General features: G+C 44.9%; 1 protein-coding gene across 1 annotated transcript in view; it reads right to left on the bottom strand.

The window, feature by feature from the left end:
- LOC139550094 (piezo-type mechanosensitive ion channel component 2) overlaps positions 1-26749 on the bottom strand; it is a 224814-nt gene that overhangs the window by 134583 nt on the left and 63482 nt on the right. The window contains exons 5-6 of the mRNA XM_071360724.1: positions 14355-14517; positions 5431-5433 (exon numbers count right to left, since the gene is read on the bottom strand). Coding sequence (XP_071216825.1) covers positions 5431-5433; positions 14355-14517 — 166 coding nt within the window. The remainder of the gene's footprint in view (positions 1-5430; positions 5434-14354; positions 14518-26749) is intronic.

Raw genomic sequence — 26749 nt, 5'->3', positions numbered from 1 at the left:
TTTTTTTCTGTGAGCTCAATGCGCACATCAGACATTTTCTGTAGATTGCATACAGGGTCATTAAATTCAGCAAGACATGAGACATTTTCAGATCCAGTCGGAGGGGAGGGCTGCTGTTTTACGGGCTCCTAACCAACCGTGCTATTTTGTTTAGTTTTTTCACATTGTTTGTAACTTATTTTGTACATAATGTTGCTGCTACCGTCTCTTATGACCAAAAATAGGTTCTGGACATCAGATCAGTGATTACTAACCTAAAACTGGAAAAATATTTTTTTATTTAATGAGTCCGACCAAAAGGATATACTGCTTTGTCAAGACAAGGCTCAAATCCCCGTCATCAGCGTGTAGAAAAGGCGGAGAAAAAGGGGGCGTATGTATCTTGTGTTTCACCGAGATGCGGCAGAATAACGACATGAATAATATAGAGCTGGCTGGCTTCTCCGTGCTTCGGCAGGACAGAGCAGCTACAGTGAGGGAAAAAAGTATTTGATCCCCTGCTGATTTTGTACGTTTGCCCACTGACAAAGAAATTATCAGTCTATAATTTTAATGGTAGGTTTGTTTGAACAGTGAGAGACAGAATAACAACAAAAATATCCAGAAAAATGCATGTCAAAAATGTTATAAATTGATTTGCATTTTAATGAGGGAAATAAGTATTTGACCCCTTCTCAATCAAAAAGATTTCTGGCTCCCAGGTGTCTTTCATACAGGTAACGAACGGAGACTAGGAGCACACTCTTTAAGGGAGTGCTCCTAATCTCAGTTTCTTACCTGTATAAAAGATACCTGTCCACAGAAGCAATCAATCAATCAGATTCCAAACTCTCCACCATGGCCAAGACCAAAGAGCTCTCCAAGGATGTCAGGGACAAGATTGTAGACCTACACAAGGCTGGAATGGGCTACAAGACCATCGCCAAGCAGCTTGGTGAGAAGGTGACAACAGTTTCTGTGATTATTCGCAGATGGAAGAAACACAAAAGAACTGTCAATCTCCCTCAGCCTGGGGCTCCATGCAAGATCTCACCTCGTGGAGTTGCAATGATCATGAGAACGGTGAGGAATCAGCCCAGAACTACACAGGAGGATCTTGTCAATGATCTCAAGGCAGCTGGGACCATAGTCATCAAGAAAACAATTGGTAACACACTATGCCGTGAAGGACTGAAATCCTGCAGCGCCCGCAAGGTCCCCCTGCTCAAGAAAGCACATATACATGCCCGTCTGAAGTTTGCCAATGAACATCTGAATGATTCAGAGGACAACTGGGTGAACGTGTTGTGGTCAGATGAGACCAAAATGGAGTTCTTTGGCATCAACCCAACTTGCCGTGTTTGGAGGAGGAGGAATGCTGCCTATGACCCCAAGAAACCATCCCCACCGTCAAACATGGAGGTGGAAACATTATGCTTTGGGGGTGTTTTTCTGCTAAAGGGACAGGACAACTTCACCGCATCAAAGGGACGATGGACGGGGCCATGTACCGTCAAATCTTGGGTGAAAACCTCCTTCCCTCAGCCAGGGTATTGAAAATGGGTCGTGGATGGGTATTCCAGCATGACAATGACCCAAAACACACGGCCAAGGCAACAAAGGAGTGGCTCAAGAAGAAGCACATTAAGGTCCTGGAGTGGCCTAGCCAGTCTCCAGACCTTAATCCCATAGAAAATCTGTGGAGGGAGCTGAAGGTTCGAGTTGCCAAACGTCAGCCTCGAAACCTTAATGACTTGAAGAAGATCTGCAAAGAGGAGTGGGACAAAATCCCTCCTGAGATGTGTGCAAACCTGGTGGCCAACTACAAGAAACGTCTGACCTCTGTGATTGCCAACAAGGGTTTTGCCACCAAGTACTAAGTCATGTTTTGCAGAGGGGTCAAATACTTATTTCCCTCATTAAAATGCAAATCAATTCATAACATTTTTGACATGCGTTTTTCTGGATTTTTTTGTTGATATTCTGTCTCTCACTGTTCAAATAAACCTACCATTAAAATTATAGACTGATCATTTCTTTGTCAGTGGGCAAACGTACAAAATCAGCAGGGGATCAAATACTTTTTTCCCTCACTGTATGTCTGGTAAGACGAAGGGTGGGGGTGTCTATTTGTCAATAACTGCTGGTGCCCGATGTCTAATATTAAAGAAGTCTTGAGGTATTGCTCGCCTGAGGTAGAGTACCACATGATAAACTGTCGACCACACAATCTACCAAGAGAGTTCTCATGTATATTATTCGTAGCCGCCTATTTACCACTACAAACCGATGCTGGCACTAAGACCGCACTCAACCAGCTGTATAAGGCCACTCAACCAGCTGTATAAGGCCACTCAACCAGCTGTATAAGGCCACTCAACCAGCTGTATAAGGCCACTCAACCAGCTGTATAAGGCCACTCAACCAGCTGTAGAAGGCCACTCAACCAGCTGTATAAGGCCACTCAACCAGCTGTATAAGGCCACTCAACCAGCTGTATAAGGCCACTCAACCAGCTGTATAAGGCCACTCAACCAGCTGTAGAAGGCCACTCAACCAGCTGTATAAGGCCACTCAACCAGCTGTATAAGGCCACTCAACCAGCTGTATAAGGCCACTCAACCAGCTGTATAAGGCCACTCAACCAGCTGTAGAAGGCCATAAGGAAACAAGAACATGCTCATCCAGAAGCGGTGCTCCTAGTGGCCGGGGACTTTAATGCAGGCAAACTTAAATCCGTTTTACCTCATTTCTACCAGCATGTCACGTGTGCAACCAGAGGGAAAAAAACTTTGGACCACCTTTACTGCATACAAAGAGACACATACAAAGCTCTCCCTCACCCTCCATTTGGCAAAGCTGACCATAATTCTATCCTCCTGATTCCTGCTTACAAGCAAAAACTAAAGCAGGAAGTACCAGTGACTCGCTCAATACGGAAGTGGTCAGATGACGCAGATGCTAAGCTACAGGACTGTATTGCTAGCACAGACTGGAATATGTTCAGGAATTCATCCAATGGCATTGAGGAGTATACCACCTCAGTCACCGGGTTCATCAATAAGTGCATCGATGATATCCCCACGTACATTTCCCAACCAGAAGCCATGGATTACAGGCAACATCCGCACCGATCTAAAGGCCAGAGCTTCTGCTTTCAAGCAGCGGGGCACTAATCCGGACACTTATAAGAAATCCCGCTATGCCCTCCGACGAACCATCAAACAGGCAAAGCGTCAATACAGGACTAAGATTGAATCATACTACACCAGCTCTGACGCTCTTCGGATGTGGTAGGGCTTGAAAACGTTTACGGATTACAAAGGGAAACCCAGCTGCGAGCTGCCCAGTGATGCAAGCCTACCAGCAGGATGTCTAGGAGAGTGTCAGTACCGTTCTATACCAGTAGGATGTCCTCTATGTATCTCTGAGAGGAGAGCGTCAGTACCGTTCTATACCAGTAGGATGTCCTCTATGTATCTCTGAGAGGAGAGTGTCAGTACCGTTCTATACCAGTAGGATGTCCTCGATGTATCTCTGAGAGGAGAGTGTCAGTACCGTTCTATACCAGTAGGATGTCCTCTATGTATCTCTGAGAGGAGAGTGTCAGTACCGTTCTATACCAGTAGGATGTCCTCTATGTATCTCTGAGAGGAGAGTGTCAGTACCGTTCTATACCAGTAGGATGTCGTCTAGAACGTAGCATCAGAGAGGTGAGCATAGACCTCACTATCATAATGTTCTCTGCTTCATACCACAAGTTCAAAAGGCCTAATATAGTGTAGAAGAGGTCATACAATACGTTTGGTAGTGATTGTTATGTTGATGATGTAAAGAAAATTTGTTGGTCCGTGGTGTGTAATGAGGAGCAACCAGACGCTGCACTTGACACATTTATGAAATTTCTTATCCCAGTTACTAATAAGCACACACCCATTAAGAAAAGGATTGTAAAAACTGTTTAAATCCCTGTGGATTGATGAGGAATTGAAACATTTTGTGGGTGAGAGGGATGAGCCAAAAGGAATGGCAAATAAGACTGGCTGCACAACCGATTGGCAAACGTACCGCAAATTGAGAAATCATGTGACTAAACTGAATAAAAAGAAGAAGAAACTATACTATGAAACAAAGATAAATTAAATAAAGAATTATCACCTTCAATTAAATTTTGGGCAAAATGGCAAACTCCATTACATCATTCATAGAATTTATTTTTTATTTATCCTTTATTTAACTAGGCAAGTCAGTTAAGAACAAATTCTTATTTACAATGACGGCCTACATCAGACGGCTCATTCATCACAAAACCCACTGATATTTTGGTATTTGGTATTTTATTAGGATCCTCATTAACTCTTCATGGGGTCCACCCAATACATGAAACATAACATAATACAGAACATCAATAGACAAGAACAGCTCAAGGACAGAACTACATACATGTTTTTAATGGTACACGTAGCCTCCATATCAATACATACACACAAACTATCTAATAGGTCAAATAGGGGAGAGGCGTTGTGCTGTGAGGTGCTGCTTTATCTGTTTATTAAAACCATATTTGCTGTTTATTTGAGCAATATGAGATGGAAGGAAGTTCCATGCAATAAGGGCTCTATATAATACGGTACGTTTTGTTGAATTTGTTCTGGATTTGGGGACTGTGAAAAGACCCCTGGTGGCATGTCTGGTAGGGTAAGTGTGTGTGTCAGAGCTGTGTGTAAGTTGACTATGCAAACAGTTTGCAATTTACAACACATTAATGTTTCTTATAAAAAGAAGAAGTGATGCAGTTGCCAACTACTATAATTATTTTTTAATTGGAAAGATTACTAAATTTAGGCATGACATGCCAGCAACAAACACTGACACTACACATCCAAGTATATCTGACCAAATTATGAAAGACAATTTTGACAATTAATTTTGAATTCCATAAAGTGAGTGTGGAAGAGGTGAACAAATGATTGCTGTCAATCGACATTTACAAGCCCCTGGGGTCTGACAATCTGGATGGAAATTACTGAGGATAATAGCGGACGATATTGTTACTCCTATTTGCCACATCTTCAATATAAACCTACTAGAGAGCGTGTTCCCTCAGGCCTGGAGGGAAGCTAAAGTCATTCTGCTACCCAAGAATAGTAAAGCTCCCCTTACTGGCTCAAATAGCCAACCAATCAGTCTGATACCAACCCTTAGTAACCGTATGGAAAAAATTATGTTTGATCAGATACAAGGCTATTTTATGTTTGACAACAGACTTTCAGCACGCTTAAAGGGAAGGACATTCAACAAGCACAGCACATACACAAATGACTGATGATTGGCTGAGAGAAATTGATGATAAAAAGATTGTGGGGGTTGTTTTGTTAGACTTCAGTGCGGCTTTTGACATTATCGATCACAGTCTGCTGCTGTAAAAACATGTGTGTTATGGCTTTACACCTCCTGCTATAATGTGGATAAAGAGTTACCTGTCTAGTAGAAAAGTGTGTCTATGATGAGTCAACACTATACACGTCAGCTACTACAGCGACTTAACAAAGAGCTGCAGTTAGTTTCAGAATGGGTGGCAAGGAATAAGTTAGTCCTAAATATTTCAAAAAACTAAAAGCATTGTATTTGGGACAAATCATTCACTAAACCCTAAACTTCAACTAAATCTTGTAATAAATAATGTGGACATTGAGCAAGTTGAGGTGACTAAACTGCTTGGAGTAACCCTGGATTGTAAACTGTCATGGTCAAAACATATTGATACAACAGTAGCTAAGATGGGGAGAAGTCTGTCCATAATAAAGCACTGCTCTACCTTCTTAACAACACTATCAACAAGGCAGGTCCTACAGGCCCTAGTTTCTACCTTCTTAACAGCACTATCAACAAGGCAGGTCCTACAGGCCCTAGTTTCTACCTTCTTAACAACACTATCAACAAGGCAGGTCCTACAGGCCCTAGTTTCTACCTTCTTAACAACACTATCAACAAGGCAGGTCCTACAGGCCCTAGTTTCTACCTTCTTAACAACACTATCAACAAGGCAGGTCCTACAGGCCCTAGTTTCTACCTTCTTAACAACACTATCAACAAGGCAGGTCCTACAGGCCCCTCGTTTTGTCGCACCTGGACTACTATTCAGTCACGTGGTCAGATGCCACAAAGAGGGACTTTGGGATAATTACAATTGGCTCAGAACAGGGCAGCACGGCTGGACCTTGGATGTACACAGAGAGCTAATATTAATAATATGCATGTCAATCTCTCCTGGCTGAAAGTGGAGGAGAGATTGACTTCATCACTACTTGTATTTGTGAGAGGTATTGACATGTTGAATGTACCAAGCTGTCTGTTTAAACTACTAGCACACAGCTCGGACACCCATGCATACCACACAAGACATGCCACCAGAGGTCTCTTCACAGTCCCCAAGTCCAGAACAGACTATGGGAGGTGCACATTCCTACATAGAGCCATGGCTACATTGAACTCTATTCCACATCAGGTAACTGATGCAAGCAGTAGAATCAGATTTAAAAAACAGATAAAAATACACCTTATGGAACAGCGGGGACTGTGAAGAGACACACACACACACACGATAACATACGCACTATACATAGACTGTGAAGCAGGTACAGACACACATTACGTTGTAATATTGTTGTATGGTGGTATAATACATTTTGTATTGTAGATATGCAGTTTCTTTTACGTGTAATTTAAGTATCTTTATGTGTTTTGACCCCAAGAAGAGTAGCTGCTGCCTTGGCAGGAACTAATGGGGATCCATAATAAACTCCAGGAAGAGTAGCTGCTGCCTTGGCAGGAACTAATGGGGATCCATAATAAACTCCAGGAAGAGTAGCTGCTGCCTTGGCAGGAACTAATGGGGATCCATAATAAACCCCAGGAAGAGTAGCTGCTGCCTTGGCAGGAACTAATGGGGATCCATAATAAACTCCAGGAAGAGTAGCCGCTGCCTTGGCAGGAACTAATGGGGATCCATAATAAACTCCAGGAAGAGTAGCTGCTGCCTTGGCAGAAACTAATGGGGATCCATAATAAACCCCAGGAAGAGTAGCTGCTGCCTTGGCAGGAACTAATGGGGATCCATAATAAACTCCAGGAAGAGTAGCCGCTGCCTTGGCAGGAACTAATGGGGATCCATAATAAACCCCAGGAAGAGTAGCCGCTGCCTTGGCAGGAACTAATGTGGATCCCTAATAAACCCCAGGAAGAGTAGCCGCTGCCTTGGCAGGAACTAATGGGGATCCATAATAAACCCCAGGAAGAGTAGCCGCTGCCTTGGCAGGAACTAATGGGGATCCATAATAAACCCCAGGAAGAGTAGCCGCTGCCTTGGCAGGAACTAATGGGGATCCATAATAAACCCCAGGAAGAGTAGCTGCTGCCTTGGCAGGAACTAATGGGCATCCATAATAAACCCCAGGAAGAGTAGCTGCTGCTTTGGCAGGAACTAATGGGGATCCATAATAAACCCCAGGAAGAGTATCTGCTGCCTAGGCAGGAACTAATGAGGATCCATAATAAACCCCAGAAAGAGTAGCTGCTGCCTTGGCAGGAACTAATGGGGATCCATAATAAACCCCAGGAAGAGTAGCTGCTGCCTTGGCAGGAACTAATGAGGATCCATAATAAACACCAGGAAGAGTAGCTGCTGCATTGGCAGGAACTAATGGGGATCCATAATAAACCCCAGGAAAAGTAACTGCTGCCTTGGCAGGAACTATTGGGGATCCATAATAAACCCCAGGAAGAGTAGCTGCTGCCTTGGCAGGATCTAATGGGGATCCATAATAAACTCCAGGAAGAGTAGCTGCTGCCTTGGCAGGAACTAATGGGGATCCATAATAAACTCCAGGAAGAGTAGCTGCTGCCTTGGCAGGAACTAATGGGGATCCATAATAAACCCCAGGAAGAGTAGCTGCTGCCTTGGCAGGAACTAATGGGGATCCATAATAAACTCCAGGAAGAGTAGCCGCTGCCTTGGCAGGAACTAATGGGGATCCATAATAAACTCCAGGAAGAGTAGCTGCTGCCTTGGCAGGAACTAATGGGGATCCATAATAAACCCCAGGAAGAGTAGCTGCTGCCTTGGCAGGAACTAATGGGGATCCATAATAAACTCCAGGAAGAGTAGCCGCTGCCTTGGCAGGAACTAATGGGGATCCATAATAAACCCCAGGAAGAGTAGCCGCTGCCTTGGCAGGAACTAATGTGGATCCCTAATAAACCCCAGGAAGAGTAGCCGCTGCCTTGGCAGGAACTAATGGGGATCCATAATAAACCCCAGGAAGAGTAGCCGCTGCCTTGGCAGGAACTAATGGGGATCCATAATAAACCCCTGGAAGAGTAGCCGCTGCCTTGGCAGGAACTAATGGGGATCCATAATAAACCCCAGGAAGAGTAGCTGCTGCCTTGGCAGGAACTAATGGGGATCCATAATAAACCCCAGGAAGAGTAGCTGCTGCTTTGGCAGGAACTAATGGGGATCCATAATAAACCCCAGGAAGAGTATCTGCTGCCTAGGCAGGAACTAATGAGGATCCATAATAAACCCCAGAAAGAGTAGCTGCTGCCTTGGCAGGAACTAATGGGGATCCATAATAAACCCCAGGAAGAGTAGCTGCTGCCTTGGCAGGAACTAATGAGGATCCATAATAAACACCAGGAAGAGTAGCTGCTGCATTGGCAGGAACTAATGGGGATCCATAATAAACCCCAGGAAAAGTAACTGCTGCCTTGGCAGGAACTATTGGGGATCCATAATAAACCCCAGGAAGAGTAGCTGCTGCCTTGGCAGGAACTAATGAGGATCCATAATAAACCCCAGGAAGAGTAGCTGCTGCCTTGGCAGGAACTAATGAGGATCCATAATAAACCCCAGGAAGAGTAGCTGCTACCTTGGCAGGAACTAATGGGGATCCATAATAAACCCCAGGAAGAGTAGCTGCTGCTTTGGCAGGAACTAATGGGGATCCATAATAAACCCCAGGAAAAGTAACTGCTGCCTTGGCAGGAACTATTGGGGATCCATAATAAACCCCAGGAAGAGTAGCTGCTGCCTTGGCAGGATCTAATGGGGATCCATAATAAACTCCAGGAAGAGTAGCTGCTGCCTTGGCAGGAACTAATGGGGATCCATAATAAACTCCAGGAAGAGTAGCTGCTGCCTTGGCAGGAACTAATGGGGATCCATAATAAACCCCAGGAAGAGTAGCTGCTGCCTTGGCAGGAACTAATGGGGATCCATAATAAACTCCAGGAAGAGTAGCCGCTGCCTTGGCAGGAACTAATGGGGATCCATAATAAACTCCAGGAAGAGTAGCTGCTGCCTTGGCAGGAACTAATGGGGATCCATAATAAACCCCAGGAAGAGTAGCTGCTGCCTTGGCAGGAACTAATGGGGATCCATAATAAACTCCAGGAAGAATAGCCGCTGCCTTGGCAGGAACTAATGGGGATCCATAATAAACCCCAGGAAGAGTAGCCGCTGCCTTGGCAGGAACTAATGTGGATCCCTAATAAACCCCAGGAAGAGTAGCCGCTGCCTTGGCAGGAACTAATGGGGATCCATAATAAACCCCAGGAAGAGTAGCCGCTGCCTTGGCAGGAACTAATGGGGATCCATAATAAACCCCTGGAAGAGTAGCCGCTGCCTTGGCAGGAACTAATGGGGATCCATAATAAACCCCAGGAAGAGTAGCTGCTGCCTTGGCAGGAACTAATGGGGATCCATAATAAACCCCAGGAAGAGTAGCTGCTGCTTTGGCAGGAACTAATGGGGATCCATAATAAACCCCAGGAAGAGTATCTGCTGCCTAGGCAGGAACTAATGAGGATCCATAATAAACCCCAGAAAGAGTAGCTGCTGCCTTGGCAGGAACTAATGGGGATCCATAATAAACCCCAGGAAGAGTAGCTGCTGCCTTGGCAGGAACTAATGAGGATCCATAATAAACACCAGGAAGAGTAGCTGCTGCCTTGGCAGGAACTAATGGGGATCCATAATAAACCCCAGGAAAAGTAACTGCTGCCTTGGCAGGAACTATTGGGGATCCATAATAAACCCCAGGAAGAGTAGCTGCTGCCTTGGCAGGAACTAATGAGGATCCATAATAAACCCCAGGAAGAGTAGCTGCTGCCTTGGCAGGAACTAATGAGGATCCATAATAAACCCCAGGAAGAGTAGCTGCTACCTTGGCAGGAACTAATGGGGATCCATAATAAACCCCAGGAAGAGTAGCTGCTGCTTTGGCAGGAACTAATGGGGATCCATAATAAACCCCAGGAAGAGTAGCTCTACCTTGGCAGGAACTAATGGGGATCCATAATAAACCCCAGGAAGAGTAGCTGCTGCTTTAGCAGGAACTAATGGGGATCCATAATAAACCCCAGGAAGAGTAGCCGCTGCCTTGGCAGGAACTAATGGGGATCCATAATAAACCCCAGGAAGAGTAGCTGCTGCTTTGGCAGGAACTAATGGGGATCCATAATAAACCCCAGGAAGAGTAGCTGCTACCTTGGCAGGAACTAATGGGGATCCATAATAAACCCCAGGAAGAGTAGCTGCTGCTTTGGCAGGAACTAATGGGGATCCATAATAAACCCCAGGAAGAGTAGCTGCTGCTTTGGTAGGAACTAATGGGGGTCCATAATAAACCCCAGGAATAGTAGCTGCTGCCTTGGCAGGAACTAATGGGGGTCCATAATACATTCAAATACAAATAGACCCTCCGTTATCAGCATTTTATATCACAATATCTGGATTGTCTTTCAGTTCCTTCCAATCATTTTGTTAATAATTACTGATATGACCTGCTTGTTAAGAGGATTTGTGGGCCAGTTTAGTAAAATAATGCTCTATCGGTATAAGAGAAAAGAGTGACTCAAATTAGCATAAGGCACAAAATTAAACTTTAAAGTAAAAGTTGTTTGTGCATTAAAATCAGCAATATCAGCAATGCATCTTAGTTTTTTAAGATACGCCTGGCAACCACCAGGTAAACAGTGTTCAGAAACTAAGATGCATCTGGCAACCACCATGTGTCATTACATGGTGGTTGCCAGATGCATCTTAGTTTCTAAACACTGTCATTACATGGTGGTTGCCAGATGCATCTTGGTTTCTAAACACTGTCATTACATGGTGGTTGCCAGATGTATCTTAGTTTCTAAACACTGTCATTACATGGTGGTTGCCAGATGCATCTTAGTTTCTAAACACTGTCATTACATGGTGGTTGCCAGATGCATCTTAGTTTCTAAACACTGTCATTACATGGTGGTTGCCAGATGCATCTTAGTTTCTAAACACTGCATTACATGGTGGTTGCCAGACGTATCTTAGTTTCTAAACACTGCCATTACATGGTGGTTGCCAGATGCATCTTAGTTTCTAAACACTGTCATTACATGGTGGTTGCCAGATGTATCTTAGTTTCTAAACACTGCCATTACATGGTGGTTGCCAGATGTATCTTAGTTTCTAAACACTGTCATTACATGGTGGTTGCCAGATGCATCTTAGTTTCTAAACACTGTCATTACATGGTGGTTGCCAGATGCATCTTAGTTTCTAAACACTGTCGTTACATGGTGGTTGCCTATTAGCACAGAATAAATGATTTAAATGGTATTGGCAAACACATTCGAAAGTGTCAACTTTTAATGCAAAAGGGTCCATCCTATTAGAAGGGGAGAGAGACCATCCTTTACTCAGGACTGACATATTGGGCATCAGTGAGTCTCTGGTGATATCTCAGGACCGACACGTAGGCATCAGTGAGAGTCTCTGGTGATATCTCAGGACTGACATATTGGGCATCAGTGAGTCTCTGGTGATATCTCAGGACTGACATATTGGGCATCAGTGAGTCTCTGGACCTCCACCTCGAGCCCCGCCTCGTCTTCCTGCAGGTTGGCCCCTAAAAAAGCGGAGTTGGTTTGGGAGGTTTCAGAGTCACTATTGCTCTGAAGAGTCTTGCTCGGTGGCAGAGGACTGCCCCCCCTTCAGCCAGACGTCATCTTGTCTGGTTAAAGGGGGCAGAACCTGGAGTTGAATCTCACTCGTCTGCCTTGCCAGTCATAGATGGCCAACCATGGTTACCTTCCTCCCTGTGCTTTGTATCCATAGAACACATACACATTTCACCAAGAGGAGGTGACATCACACATTTCACCAAGAGGATGTGACATCACACATTTCACCAAGAGGAGGTGACATCACACATTTCACCAAGAGGAGGTGACATCATACACATTTCACCAAGAGGATGTGACATCACACATTTCACCAAGAGGAGGTGACATCGTCCACATTTCACCAAGAGGATGTGACATCACACATTTCACCAAGAGGAGGTGACATCGTCCACATTTCACCAAGAGGATGTGACATCACACATTTCACCAAGAGGAGGTGACATCGTCCACATTTCACCAAGAGGAGGTGACATCGTCCAGATTTCACAGAGAGGAGGTGACATCGTCCAGATTTCACCAAGAGGAGGTGACATCATCCACATTTCACCAAGAGGAGGTGACATCGTCCAGATTTCACCAAGAGGAGATGACATCGTCCAGATTTCACAGAGAGGAGGTGACATCATCCACATTTCACCAAGAGGAGGTGACATCATCCAGATTTCACCAAGAGAAGGTGACATCGTCCACATTTCACCAAGAGGAGATGACATCGTCCAGATTTCACCAAGAGGAGGTGACATCATCCAGATTTCACCAAGAGGAGATGACATCATCCAGATTTCACCAAGAGGAGGTGACATCATACAGATTTCACCAAGAGGAGATGACATCATCCACATTTCACCAAGAGGAGGTGACATCATCCACATTTCACCAAGAGGAGATGACATCATCCACATTTCCCCAAGAGGATGTGACATTGTCCAGATTTTACCGAGAGGAAATGACATCGTACGTAAACTAAAACAAAGAGAGACATTCTGTCAGTATTCCTGAGACTCTGTGGATCCTTAAGGGGCTAAACAAGGATTTTTCACTCTCCTCGTTTCTATAACGTTATAATGCCTTGATTTTTGGGGGGTCTCTGTGTCTCCGGATTCACAGACACCAAAATATCCCCTATGTATATTTTGACTGTTGATTAACCAGACACACTATTTCTCTTTTTATTTGTATTATCTGGTTCAATAATTTGCCTCGAAACACATGATCGTTATAATTTGTTTACATTGTTGTGTCTCAATGGACCACTAGGCTAGAAATAGGGGCTAAATACAATGGTCAGGTCACTCTGAGGAAGACATCGAAACGCCAGTCACCTGTTCTCATCCTGTACAATGGCTTAAAGGGGAGCTTAAAGGGGAGGGGAGCTTAAAGGGGAGGAGAGCTTAAAGGGGAGCTACCTCGTCCTTTTGGAAGGTTTTCTTGGTAAGCCACTCTCATGATTTTTGTCATTGTTGTTGAGAACCCGTCCTTTCCTTTGGTTGCTGAAACGAAGGCCCACCTGAACTAGTGGCCCACCTGAACTAGTGGCCCACCTGAACTAGTGGCCCACCTGAACTAGTGGCCCACCTGAACTAGTGGCCCACCTGAACTAGTGGCCCACCTGAACTAGAGGCCCACCTGAACTAGAGGCCCACCTGAACTAGTGGCCCACCTGAACTAGTGGCCCACCTGAACTAGTGGCCCACCTGAACTAGTGGCCCACCTGAACTAGTGGCCCACCTGAACTAGAGGCCCACCTGAACTAGAGGCCCACCTGAACTAGTGGCCCACCTGAACTAGTGGCCCACCTGAACTAGTGGCCCACCTGAACTAGTGGCCCACCTGAACTAGAGGCCCACCTGAACTAGAGGCCCACCTGAACTAGAGGCCCACCTGAACTAGTGGCCCACCTGAACTAGAGGCCCACCTGAACTAGTGGCCCACCTGAACTAGAGGCCCACCTGAACTAGTGGCCCACCTGAACTAGTGGCCCACCTGAACTAGAGGCCCACCTGAACTAGAGGCCCACCTGAACTAGAGGCCCACCTGAACTAGTGGCCCACCTGAACTAGAGGCCCACCTGAACTAGTGGCCCACCTGAACTAGAGGCCCACCTGAACTAGTGGCCCACCTGAACTAGTGGCCCACCTGAACTAGTGACGTCATTGTTAAGATAATCAATAAATGTAGATTAAATAGCTAAACAGTTTTTATAACAGAAAAATAGGTTTAATTTAAATAATTAACTTTTTTTCTTCCATTTTGACAAAAATGTGTGTGTGTGTGTGTGCATGTGTGTGTGTGTGTGTGTGTGTGTGTGTGTGTGTGTGTGTGTGTGCGTGCGTGCGTGCGTGCGTGCGTCTCCCTCCACTCACCTCTCCCTCCGGTTCGTAGTCAGTGTTGTCCTGGGCCATGTCCTCTGGCGGTCTCTTCTGAAACAGACTACGACACAGCAGCCAGCAGGCCAGCCCCGCTGAAAACATCCCTATGTCAGGGAGGAACACACGGATACCGTTTCCTGCATCTGCACCTATCACACTGGACACAGAGAGACAGAGAGTCAGAGAGTCAGAGAGACAGAGAGACAGAGAGACAGAGAGTCAGAGAGACAGAGAGTCAGACAGTCAGAGAGACAGAGAGACAGAGAGTCAGAGAGACAGAGAGACAGAGAGACAGAGAGACAGACAGTCAGAGAGACAGAGAGACAGAGAGACAGAGAGACAGAGAGACAGAGAGACAGAGAGAAAGAGAGACAGACAGTCAGACAGTCAGAGAGACAGAGAGACAGAGAGACAGAGAGACAGAGAGACCGAGAGTCAGAGAGACAGAGAGACAGAGAGACAGAGAGACAGAGTCAGAGAGACAGAGAGACAGAGAGACAGAGAGTCAGAGAGTCAGAGAGACAGAGTCAGAGAGACAGAGACACAGAGAGACAGAGAGACAGATAGACAGAGAGTCAGAGAGACAGAAAGACAGAGTCAGAGAGACAGAGAGACAGAGAGTCAGAGAGACAGAGAGACAGAGAGACAGAGAGTCAGAGAGTCAGACAGTCAGAGAGACAGAGAGTCAGAGAGTCAGAGAGACAGAGACACAGAGAGACAGAGAGACAGAGAGACCGAGAGACAGAGACACAGAGAGACAGAGAGACAGAGAGACCGAGAGACAGAGACAGAGAGACAGACAGTCAGAGAGACAGAGAGACAGAGAGACAGAGAGACAGAGAGACAGAGAGACAGAGAGTCAGAGAGACAGAGAGACAGAGAGACAGAGAGACAGAGAGACAGAGAGTCAGAGAGTCAGAGAGACAGAGTCAGAGAGACAGAGACACAGAGAGACAGAGAGACAGAGAGACAGAGAGACAGAGAGTCAGAGAGACAGAGAGACAGAGAGACAGAGAGTCAGACAGTCAGACAGTCAGAGAGACAGAGAGTCAGAGAGACAGAGACACAGAGAGACAGAGAGACAGAGAGACCGAGAGACAGAGACACAGAGAGACAGAGAGACAGAGAGACCGAGAGACAGAGACAGAGAGACAGACAGTCAGAGAGACAGAGAGACAGAGAGACAGAGAGACAGAGAGACAGAGAGACAGAGAGACAGAGAGACAGAGAGACAGAGAGACCGAGAGTCAGAGAGACAGAGAGACAGAGAGACAGAGAGACAGAGAGACAGACAGTCAGAGAGACAGAGAGACAGAGAGACAGAGAGACAGAGAGACCGAGAGACAGAGAGACAGAGAGACAGAGAGTCAGAGAGACAGAGAGTCAGAGAGACAGAGAGACAGAGAGACAGAGAGACAGACAGTCAGAGAGACAGAGAGACAGAGAGACAGAGAGACCGAGAGACAGAGAGACAGAGAGTCAGAGAGTCAGAGAGACAGAGACACAGAGAGACAGAGAGACAGAGAGACCGAGAGACAGAGACAGAGAGACAGACAGTCAGAGAGACAGAGAGACAGAGAGACAGAGAGACAGAGAGACAGAGAGACAGAGAGACCGAGAGTCAGAGAGACAGAGAGACAGAGAGACAGAGAGACAGACAGTCAGAGAGACAGAGAGACAGAGAGACAGAGAGACAGAGAGACCGAGAGACAGAGAGACAGAGAGACAGAGAGTCAGAGAGACAGAGAGTCAGAGAGACAGAGAGACAGAGAGACAGAGAGACAGACAGTCAGAGAGACAGAGAGACAGAGAGACAGAGAGACCGAGAGACAGAGAGACAGAGAGACAGACAGTCAGAGAGACAGAGAGACAGAGAGACAGAGAGTCAGAGAGACAGAGAGACAGAGAGTCAGAGAGTCAGAGAGACAGAGAGACAGAGAGACAGAGAGACAGACAGTCAGAGAGACAGAGAGACAGAGAGACAGAGAGACCGAGAGACAGAGAGACAGAGAGTCAGAGAGTCAGAGAGACAGAGACACAGAGAGACAGAGAGACAGAGAGACCGAGAGACAGAGACAGAGAGACAGACAGTCAGAGAGACAGAGAGACAGAGAGACAGAGAGACAGAGAGACAGAGAGACAGAGAGACCGAGAGTCAGAGAGACAGAGAGACAGAGAGACAGAGAGTCAGAGAGTCAGAGAGTCAGAGAGACAGAGAGTCAGAGAGACAGAGACACAGAGAGACAGAGTCAGAGAGACAGAGAGTCAGAGAGACAGAGAGACAGAGAGTCAGAGATACAGAGAGACAGAGAGACAGAGAGACAGAGAGACAGAGAGTCAGAGAGACAGAGAGACAGAGAGACAGAGAGACAGACAGTCAGACAGAACTGGGAGAGGCGACACAACGAGTCTCTCCAACCACAACCCAAAGAGTTACTCTTCATAATGTCTGTCTTTACAACCTCTCTGGGACGTGTAGACAGTTCAACCCAAAATAATTACTCTTCATAATGTCTGTCTTTACAACGTTTCTGGGATATGGAGACAGTTCAATAGGTTCATGGAAAAGATGTATGAACAGACGGTAGCTTCCCTTTCTGTAACATTCCAATGTGATTATCAAGTAGTGTGAGGCTTCATAATGGAGACCGGTGTCCTCTACCAAAGCTAATAACCCTTTCACACTACTACAGCACGATCGATATTTAAACTGCAATGTTCCAGTGTTCGCGGAGACGGTAAACATTGCATATGTCGGCTCAATCGGGAAAATGGACCCCTTTGACATTTCACACGCGCTATAACGCATTTCACACGCGCTATAACGCTATAACGCTATAACGCTATAACGCGGATCCTTCCGCGCTAAGATGGATTCTAGACCCTAGGTAAACACTTTATTTGGGTGATTCTCAAAGTTTTGATATGGTCGGGACGTTGAAGAGAAAGACTCATGTGATGGCTTGCTTCTGAAGCTAAGCAGGGTTGGTCCTGGTCAGGCCCTGGATGGGAGACCAGATGCTGCTGGAAGTGGTGTTGGAGTAGGAGGCACTCTTTCCTCTGGTCTAAACAAAGATCCCAATGCCCCAGGGCAGTGATTGGGGACACTGCTCTGTGTAGGGTGCCGTCTTTCGGATGGGACGTTAAACGGGTGTCCTGACTCTCTGAGGTCATTAAAGATCCCATGGCACTTATCGTAAGAGTAGGGGTGTTAACCCCGGTGTCCTGGCTAAATTCCCAATCTGGCCCTCAACCATCACGGTCACCTAATAATCCCCAGTTTACAATTGGCTCATTCATCCCCCTCCTCTCCCCTGTAACTATTCCCCAGGTCGTTGCTGCAAATGAGAACGTGTTCTCAGTCAACTTACCTGGTAAAATAACGGATAAATAAATAAATAAATAAATGTGTAGAGCGTCTACCATGCCAGTAACACAGTAGGACTAACACCTTACCCAGATCATCAACACCATTATATGTGTTTAATTAGTATGTGTTACAATCCCCCCACCACCTGTTAGGCTGAATACATGGTGGGAATCAGAAGAGTTTTCCAAATACAAGACATATGTTGTATGTTATATATATATATGAGGTTCCACAACCACTTTAATGAAATCAAGCCCCGTATTAAATTCTCCTCATTAAAAATGTAATGAATTAAATTCCAGTTAAACAACGGACTAAAAGTCATGAGAAGAAAACATAGCATCTGTGCCATATGGCACCCTATTCTCTATGGGGGTCCTGGTCTAAAGTAGTGCACTATGTAGGGAATAGGGTCCTATTGGGTTATGGTCTAAAGTAGTGCACTATAACCCTATTGGGTTATGGTCTAAAGTAGTGCACTATTAGGGAATAGGGTCCCATAGGGCCCTGTCTAAAGTAGTGCACTATATAGGGAATAGGGTCCCATAGGGCCCTGTCTAAAGTAGTGCACTATATAGGGAATAGGGACCCATAGGACCCTGTCTAAAGTAGTGTACTATATAGTGAATAGGGTGCCATCTGGGATGCTGACATATGCTTTTCCCTCTCAATGCAACAGTGAATGTAGAACTGGGCGAAACATGTTTATATTCCCGAAGGACTGAATAATTCCGTCGTAATCTTTGTTTATCTGGCAGACTCACCAGAGTCATACAACACACAACAAAGATTCCCTTCTTTGTGTGGAATGGAGACATTTTAAATGGGTTTTTGGGGAATTCCTGTTTTTATTTTCGATTATTAAAAAAAATATTTAAAAAAAAATACAAAATATGCTCATAAATGTTATGACGAGAAATACCCATTTTCATGACTTAGCTAAAATATGGAAATGTTTAGAATTGAAATATGTGATATAATGGACATGGTCACGACATCGTGGACTGATGTATCTATTAGAACAGCACATCAAGTAGACTGGCACTCACCTACACCGACACACAAACTATAACACATACACTATAACACTGAGATTTATATCCCGTGGGGTAAACATTAGATCAGACAGGACAGGAAGTTCACCAAGAGGACTGTGGGTAATTGGTGCCCAGAAAGCTGTTGATCGAAGTGGCAGCAGGTCTCTAAACAGACCTGGGTTCAAATAGTATTCAAAATCTTTCTTTAGCCTGCGTGGAATGCTAGATGGGTGGCGTTTACATTGTTTACAACTAGTCTATTCGTTGTGCCAGGCAAGCTCAATCAAGCCCAGATAACGTTTTTGAAAAGATTCTGAATAGTACTTGAACCATGGTTTGGTCTCTAATGGTCCAGCCCAGCCCAGTACTGCTAGACTAGAGGACAGGTCTGGTCTCTAATGGTCCAGCCCAGCCCAGTACTGCTAGACTAGAGGACAGGTCTGGTCTCTAATGGTCCAGTCCAGTCCAGTACTGCTAGACTAGAGGACAGGTCTGGTCTCTAATGGTCCGGTCCAGTAATTCTAGACTAGAGGACAGGTCTGGTCTCTAATAGGTTCTGGCCGTTCTAGGGTGTTTTTCCCTTGCCACCGTGCTTCTACATCTGCATTGCTTGCTGTTTGGGGTTTTAGGCCGGGTTTTTGTACAGCACTTTGTGACATCGGCTGATGTACGAAGGTCTATATAAATACATTTGATTGATTGATTAATTAATGGCCCAGTCCAACCCAGGCTATAGTGTTTGTTTAAATTTACTTTGTTTACAAATATCGTAGTAAACAAGCTTGTATTGTGGGTTGTGATGGTGAACCTGGGTCTAAAGGCTAATGAAGGAATGTGAACCTGGGTATAAAGGCTAATGAAGGAATGTGAACCTGGGTATAAAGGCTAATGAAGGAATGTGAGCCTGGGTATAAAGGCTAATGAAGGAATGTGAACCTGGGTATAAAGGCTAATGAAGGAATGTGAGCCTGGGTATAAAGGCTAATGAAGGAATGTGAGCCAGGGTATAAAGGCTAATGAAGGAATGTGAGTCTGGGTATAAAGGCTAATGAAGGAATGTGAACCTGGGTATAAAGGCTAATGAAGGAATGTGAGCCTGGGTATAAAGGCTAATGAAGGAATGTGAGTCTGGGTATAAAGGCTAATGAAGGAATGTGAGCCTGGGTATAAAGGCTAATGAAGGAATGTGAGCCTGGGTATAAAGGCTAATGAAGGAATGTGAGCCTGGGTATAAAGGCTAATGAAGGAATGTGAACCTGGGTATAAAGGCTAATGAAGGAATGTGAGTCTGGGTATAAAGGCTAATGAAGGAATGTGAACCTGGGTATAAAGGCTAATGAAGGAATGTGAGCCTGGGTATAAAGGCTAATGAAGGAATGTGAGCCTGGGTATAAAGGCTAATGAAGGAATGTGAGTCTGGGTATAAAGGCTAATGAAGGAATGTGAGCCTGGGTATAAAGGCTAATGAAGGAATGTGAGTCTGGGTATAAAGGCTAATGAAGGAATGTGAGCCTGGGTATAAAGGCTAATGAAGGAATGTGAGTCTGGGTATAAAGGCTAATGAAGGAATGTGAGCCTGGGTATAAAGGCTAATGAAGGAATGTGAGCCTGGGTATAAAGGCTAATGAAGGAATGTGAGCCTGGGTATAAAGGCTAATGAAGGAATGTGAGTCTGGGTATAAAGGCTAATGAAGGAATGTGAGTCTGGGTATAAAGGCTAATGAAGGAATGTGAGTCTGGGTATAAAGGCTAATGAAGGAATGTGAACCTGCGTACGAGGCTAATGCAAAACTAACGTTTAGGTGTTATGCTGAGATGTGAATAAATGCCCAAACACCCTCAAAGTTCAGTTAAAGCAAACCCAAACTTCGTCCTGTACTTGGCCCTCGGTGGACAGTCGCCTCGTTAAAGTTAACAAAGTTTAAAAAGCAGAGCGCTAATCAACACTATGGAAAATGCTCACTCAAATAAAATATAGTCTAAACTCTTGGCTCCATTAGAAAAGCCTTAATCTAATCAAGACTCCTTTGGGTGCGTCTCAAAAGGCATTCTCCCTATTCTCTATCCTGTGCACTACGTAGGGCCCTGGTCAAAAGTAGGGCTATTATATAAGGAATAGGGTGTCGTTCGGGACGCGGCCTTTGTTTCCACTAGATGGGAGATGTTATTGTTTTAGAAGCTCTGTTCATCACAAATGGATGAAAGAAACGGAAAGAAAAACTCTGGTCCAACAACACCAAGTCAAGCCAACAACTTTAATTTCTATTTTTCCCTCTCCTGTTAAAAGAGAGTACTTATATTGTACCAGCAGTGGTGGTGAGACCTTCCTGGTGAAAAAAAAGGCAACTGAAAACTACTGACATGCAACAAATTTACATCTGTACATTAAGGGTCTATTTGATTAATTTAGGGTCTGTTTCCTAAACACAGACTCTACTGAGTCCACAGAAGCCTATTCATTCAACATCATTTTGAGTCCAGGTGTAGGGTTAATCTGGGTCAAGATGTAGTGTTAATCTGGGTCCAGATGTAGGGTTAATCTGGGTCAATATGTACGGTTAATCTGGGTCAATATGTAGGTTTAATCTGGGTCAATATGTAGGGTTAATCTGGGTCCAGATGTAGTGTTAATCTGGGTCTAGATGTAGTGTTAATCTAAATCCAGATGTAGTGTTAATCTGGGTCCAGATGTAGGATTAATCTAAATCCAGATGTAGTGTTAATCTGGGTCCAGATGTAGTGTTAATCTGGGTCCAGATGTAGTGTTAATCTGGGTCCAGATGTAGTGTTAATCTGGGTCTAGATGTAGTGTTAATCTGGGTCAAGATGCTTTTCAGATCTCACTCCTCTTTCTCCCCCATCACTCGTTCAGACCCCACACCTCTTTCTCCCCATCCTGTCACAATCACTTCTTCAATACGTCACTTACTGTAGGCCCTTATCCAGACAGACAGACAGACAGACCACATCCAGACAAACAGACAGACAGACAGGCCTTATCCATATGGACAGACAGACCTTATCCAAACAGACAGACCTTATCTAGACAGACAGACCTAATCGAGACAGGCCTTATCTATACAGACAGACAGACAGACAGGCCTTATCCAGACAGACAGACAGACAGACAGACAGACAGACAGACAGACAGACAGACAGACAGACAGACAGACAGACAGACAGACAGACAGACAGACAGACAGACAGACAGACAGACAGACATGCCTTATCCATACAGACCAGACAGACAGGCCTTATTAAGACAGAAAGACAGACAGGCCTCGTCTAGACAGACAGACATGCCGTATCCAGACAGACAGATAGGCAGGCTTATCAGACAGGCCTTATCCAGACAGACAGACATGCCTTATCCATGCAGACCAGACAGACAGACAGACAGACAGACAGACAGACAGACAGACAGACAGACAGACAGACAGACATGCCTTATCCATACAGACCAGACAGACAGGCCTTATTAAGACAGAAAGACAGACAGGCCTCGTCTAGACAGACAGACATGCCGTATCCAGACAGACAGATAGGCAGGCTTATCAGACAGGCCTTATCCAGACAGACAGACATGCCTTATCCATGCAGACCAAACAGACAGGCCTTATTCAGACAGACAGGCAGGCCTTATTCAGACAGACAGACCTTATCCATACAGACAGACAGACAGACAGACAGACAGACAGACAGACAGACAGACATGTCTTCTTTTTTTTTACCCCTTTTTCTCCTGAATTTTGTGGTATCCAATTGGTAATTACAGTCTTGTCTCATTGCTGCAACTCTCTTACGGACTAGGGAGAGGCAAAGGTCGAGAGCTGTGCGTCCTCCAGAACACAATCCAACCAAGCCGCACTGCTTCTTGACACAATGCCCACTTGAAGCCAGCCGCACCAAGGTGTAGGAGGAAACACCGTACATCTGGCGACCGTGTCAGCGTGCACTGCGCCCGGCCTGCCACAGGAGTCGCTAGTGCGCGATGGGACAAGGACATCCCTGCCGGCCAAACCCTCCCCTAACCCGGACGACGAATTGTGTGCCGCCACATGGGTCTCCAGGTCGTGGGCTGGAGGCTGGAGGCTCCTGCGACAGAGCCTGGACTTGAACCCAGAATCTCTGGTGGCACAGCTAGCACTTCGATGCAGTGCCTTAGACCACTGCGCCACTCGGGAGGTCTAATCCAGACAGACATGCCTTATCCAGACAGACAGACAGACAGACAGACAGACAGACAGACAGACAGACAGACAGACAGACAGACAGACAGACAGACAGACAGACAGACAGACAGACAGACAGACAGACAGACAGACAGACAGACAGACAGACAGACAGACAGACAGACAGACAGACAGACAGTGTTTGTGCCTCAATCTAGGTTGGGCAAAACTAAACATGGCGGTGTTCGCCTTGGCAATTTCACTAGAATAAAGACCTCCTCCATTCTTGCCATTATTGAAAGAGATCGTGATACCTCACATTTCAAAATAGGGCAACTTAATGTTAGATCCCTCACTTCCAGACAGTTATAGTCAATGAACTAATCCCTGATCATAATCTTGATGTGATTGGCCTGACTGAAACATGGCTTAAGCCTGATTAATTTACTGTGTTAAATGAGGCCTCTCCTCCTGGTTACACTAGTGACCATATCCCCCACGCATCCCGCAAAGGAGGAGGTGTTGCTAACATTTATGACAGCAAATTTCAATTAACCCCACCAAAAAACACTGCATTTTCAACTTTTGAGCTTCTAGTCATGAAATCTATGCAGCCTACTCAATCACTTTTTATAGCTACTGTTTACAGGCCTCCTGGGCCGTATCAGCATTCCTCACTGAGTTCCCTGAAATCCTATCGGACCTTGTAGTCATGGCAGATAATATTAAAATGTTTGGTGACTAATATTCACATGGAAAAGTCCACAGACCCACTCCAAAAGTCTTTCGGAGCCATCATCGTCTCAGTGGGTTTAGTCCAATAAGTCTCTGGATCTACTCACTACCACAGTCATACTCTGGACCTAGTTTTGTCCCGTGGAGTAAATGTTGTGGATCTTAATGTTTTTCCTCATAATCCTGGACTATCGGACCACCATTTTATTACGTTTGCAATCGCAACAAATAATCTGCTCAGACCCCAACCAAGGATCATCAGAAGTCATGCTATAAATTCTCAGACAACCCAAAGATTCCTAGATGCCCTTCCAGACTCTCTCCACCTACCCACGGACGTCAGAGTACAAAAATCAGTTAACCACCTAACTGAGGAACTAAAATTAACCTTGCGAAATACCCTAGATGCAGTCGCACCCCTAAAAACAAAAAACATTTGTCATAAGAAACTAGCTCCCTGGTATGCAGAAAATACCCGAGCTCTGAAGCAAGCTTCCAGAAAATTGAAATGGAAAGACAGTACCGTGCAATATCGAAGATATTATATATATATCATTATATATATCATCCTATTTTTACAACTTAATTGAAGAGAATAAGAACAATCCAAAATTTATTTTTGATAGTGTCGCAAAGCTAACTAAAAATCAGCATTCCCCAAGAGAGGATGGCTTTCACTTCATGATCATTAGAAAGCAAATTACGGACTTCTCTTTAAATCTGCGTATTTCTCCAAAGCTCAGTTGTCCTGAGTCTGCACAACACTGCCAGGACCTAGGATCAAAGGAGACACTCAAGTTTTTTTATCCTATATCTCTTGACACATTGATGAAAATAGTCTTGGCCTCTAAACCTTCAAGCTGCATACTGGACCCTATTACAACTAAACTACTGAAAGAGCTGCTTCCTGTGCTTGGCCCTCCTATGTTGAACATAATAAACGGCTCTCTATCCACCGGATGTGTACCAAACTCACTAAAAGTGGCAGTAATAAAGCCTCTCTTGAAAAAGCCAAACCTTGACCCGGAAAATATAAAAAACTATCGGCCTATATCGAATCTTCCATTCCTCTCAAAAAGTTTAGAAAAAGCTGTTGCGCAGCAACTCACTGCCTTCCTGAAGACAAACAATGTATACGAAATGCTTCAGTCTGGTTTTAGACCCCATCATAGCACTGAGACAACACTCGTGAAGGTGGTAAATTACCTTTTAATGGCGTCAGACCATGGCTCTGCATCTGTCCTCGTGCTCCTAGACCTTAGTGCTGCTTTTGATACCATCGATCATCACATTCTTTTGGAGAGATTGGAAACCCTAGTTGGTCTACACGGACAAGTTCTGGCCTTGTTTAAATCTTGTCTGTCGGAAAGATATCAGTTTGTCTCTGTGGATGGTTTGTCTTCTGACAAATCAATTGTAAATTTCTGTGTTCCTCAAGGTTCCGTTTTAGGACCACTATTGTTTTCACTGTATATTTTACCTCTTGGTGATGTCATTCGGAAACATAATATTAACTTCACTGCTATGCAGACGACACACAGCTGTACATTTCGATGAAACATGGAGAAGCCCCAAAATTGGCCTCCCTGGAAGCCTGTGTTGCAGACATAAGGAAGTGGATGGTGGCACATTTGTTACTTTTAAACTCGGACAAAACAGAGATACTAGTTCTAGGTCCCAAGAAACAAAGAGATCTTCTGTTGGATCTGACAATTAATCTTGATGGTTGTACAGTTGTCTCAAATAAAACTGTGAAGGACCTCGGCGTTAGTCTGGACCCTGATCTCTCTTTTGACGAACATCTCAAGAATATTTAAAGGACAGCTTTTTTCCATCTACGTAACATTGCAAAAATCTGAAACGTTCTTCTCCAAAAATGATGCCGAAAAAAGTATCCATGCTTTTGTTACTTCTAGGTTAGACTACTGCAATGCTCTACTTTCCTGCTACCCGGATAAAGCACTAAATAAACTACAGTTTGTGCTAAACACGGCTGCTAGAATCTTGACAAGAACCCCAAAATTGTATCATATTACTCCAATGCTAGCCTCTCTATACTGGCTTCCTGTTAAGGCTAGAGCTGATGTCATGGTTTTACTGCTAACCTACAAAGCATTACATGGCCTTGCTCCTACCTATCTTTCCAATTTGGTCCTGCCGCACATTTATTTATTTTATTTTTATTTCACCTTTATTTAACCAGGTAGGCAAGTTGAGAACAAGTTCTCATTTACAATTGCGACCTGGCCAAGATAAAGCAAAGCAGTTCGACACATACAACAACACAGAGTTACACATGGAGTAAAACAAACATACAGTCAATAATAAAGTAGAAAAATAAGTCTATATACAATGTGAGCAAGTGAGGTGAGATAAGGGAGGTGAAGGAACGAAGCGACGAGTATGAAGCGAGGGCCAACCAACGAGAGCGTATAGGTCGCAGTGGTGGGTAGTATATGGGGCTTTGGAGACAAAACGGATGGCACTGTGATAGACTGCATCCAATTTATTGAGTAGGGTATTGGAGGCTATTTTGTAAATGACATCATCGAAGTCGAGGATTGGTAGGATGGTCAGTTTTACAAGGGTATGTTTGGCAGCATGAGTGAAGGATGCTTTGTTGCGGAATAGGAAGCCAGTTCTGGGCTGAGCAGTAAAGGCTGTGAGAGACCTAATGAGGTTTAACATGCATCCGATAGGGCTTGTTGACAGACTGCCAGACCTAATGAGGTTTAACATGCATCAGATAGGGCTTGTTGAAAGACTGCCAGACCTAATGAGGTTTAACATGCATCAGATAGGGCTTGTTGACAGACTGCCAGACCTAATGAGGTTTAACATGCATCCGATAGGGCTTGTTGACAAACTGCCAGACCTAATGAGGTTTAACATGCATCCGATAGGGCTTGTTGACAGACTGCCAGACCTAATGAGGTTTAACATGCATTAACTGAAACCACACGTTGAGAAGTACAGGTCAGAACCATCAAGAGCCTTTAGAAACCTAAGTTGTGTCCCAAATGGCACTCAATTCCCTACACATAGCACGGCCAGAACCCAATCGGACCTGGTCAG

Source organism: Salvelinus alpinus, chromosome 23, assembly GCF_045679555.1.
Source record: "Salvelinus alpinus chromosome 23, SLU_Salpinus.1, whole genome shotgun sequence".
NCBI lineage: Eukaryota > Metazoa > Chordata > Actinopteri > Salmoniformes > Salmonidae > Salvelinus > Salvelinus alpinus.
Note: the sequence above shows the minus strand (reverse complement) of the source record. Positions and strands in the feature narration are given on the sequence as shown.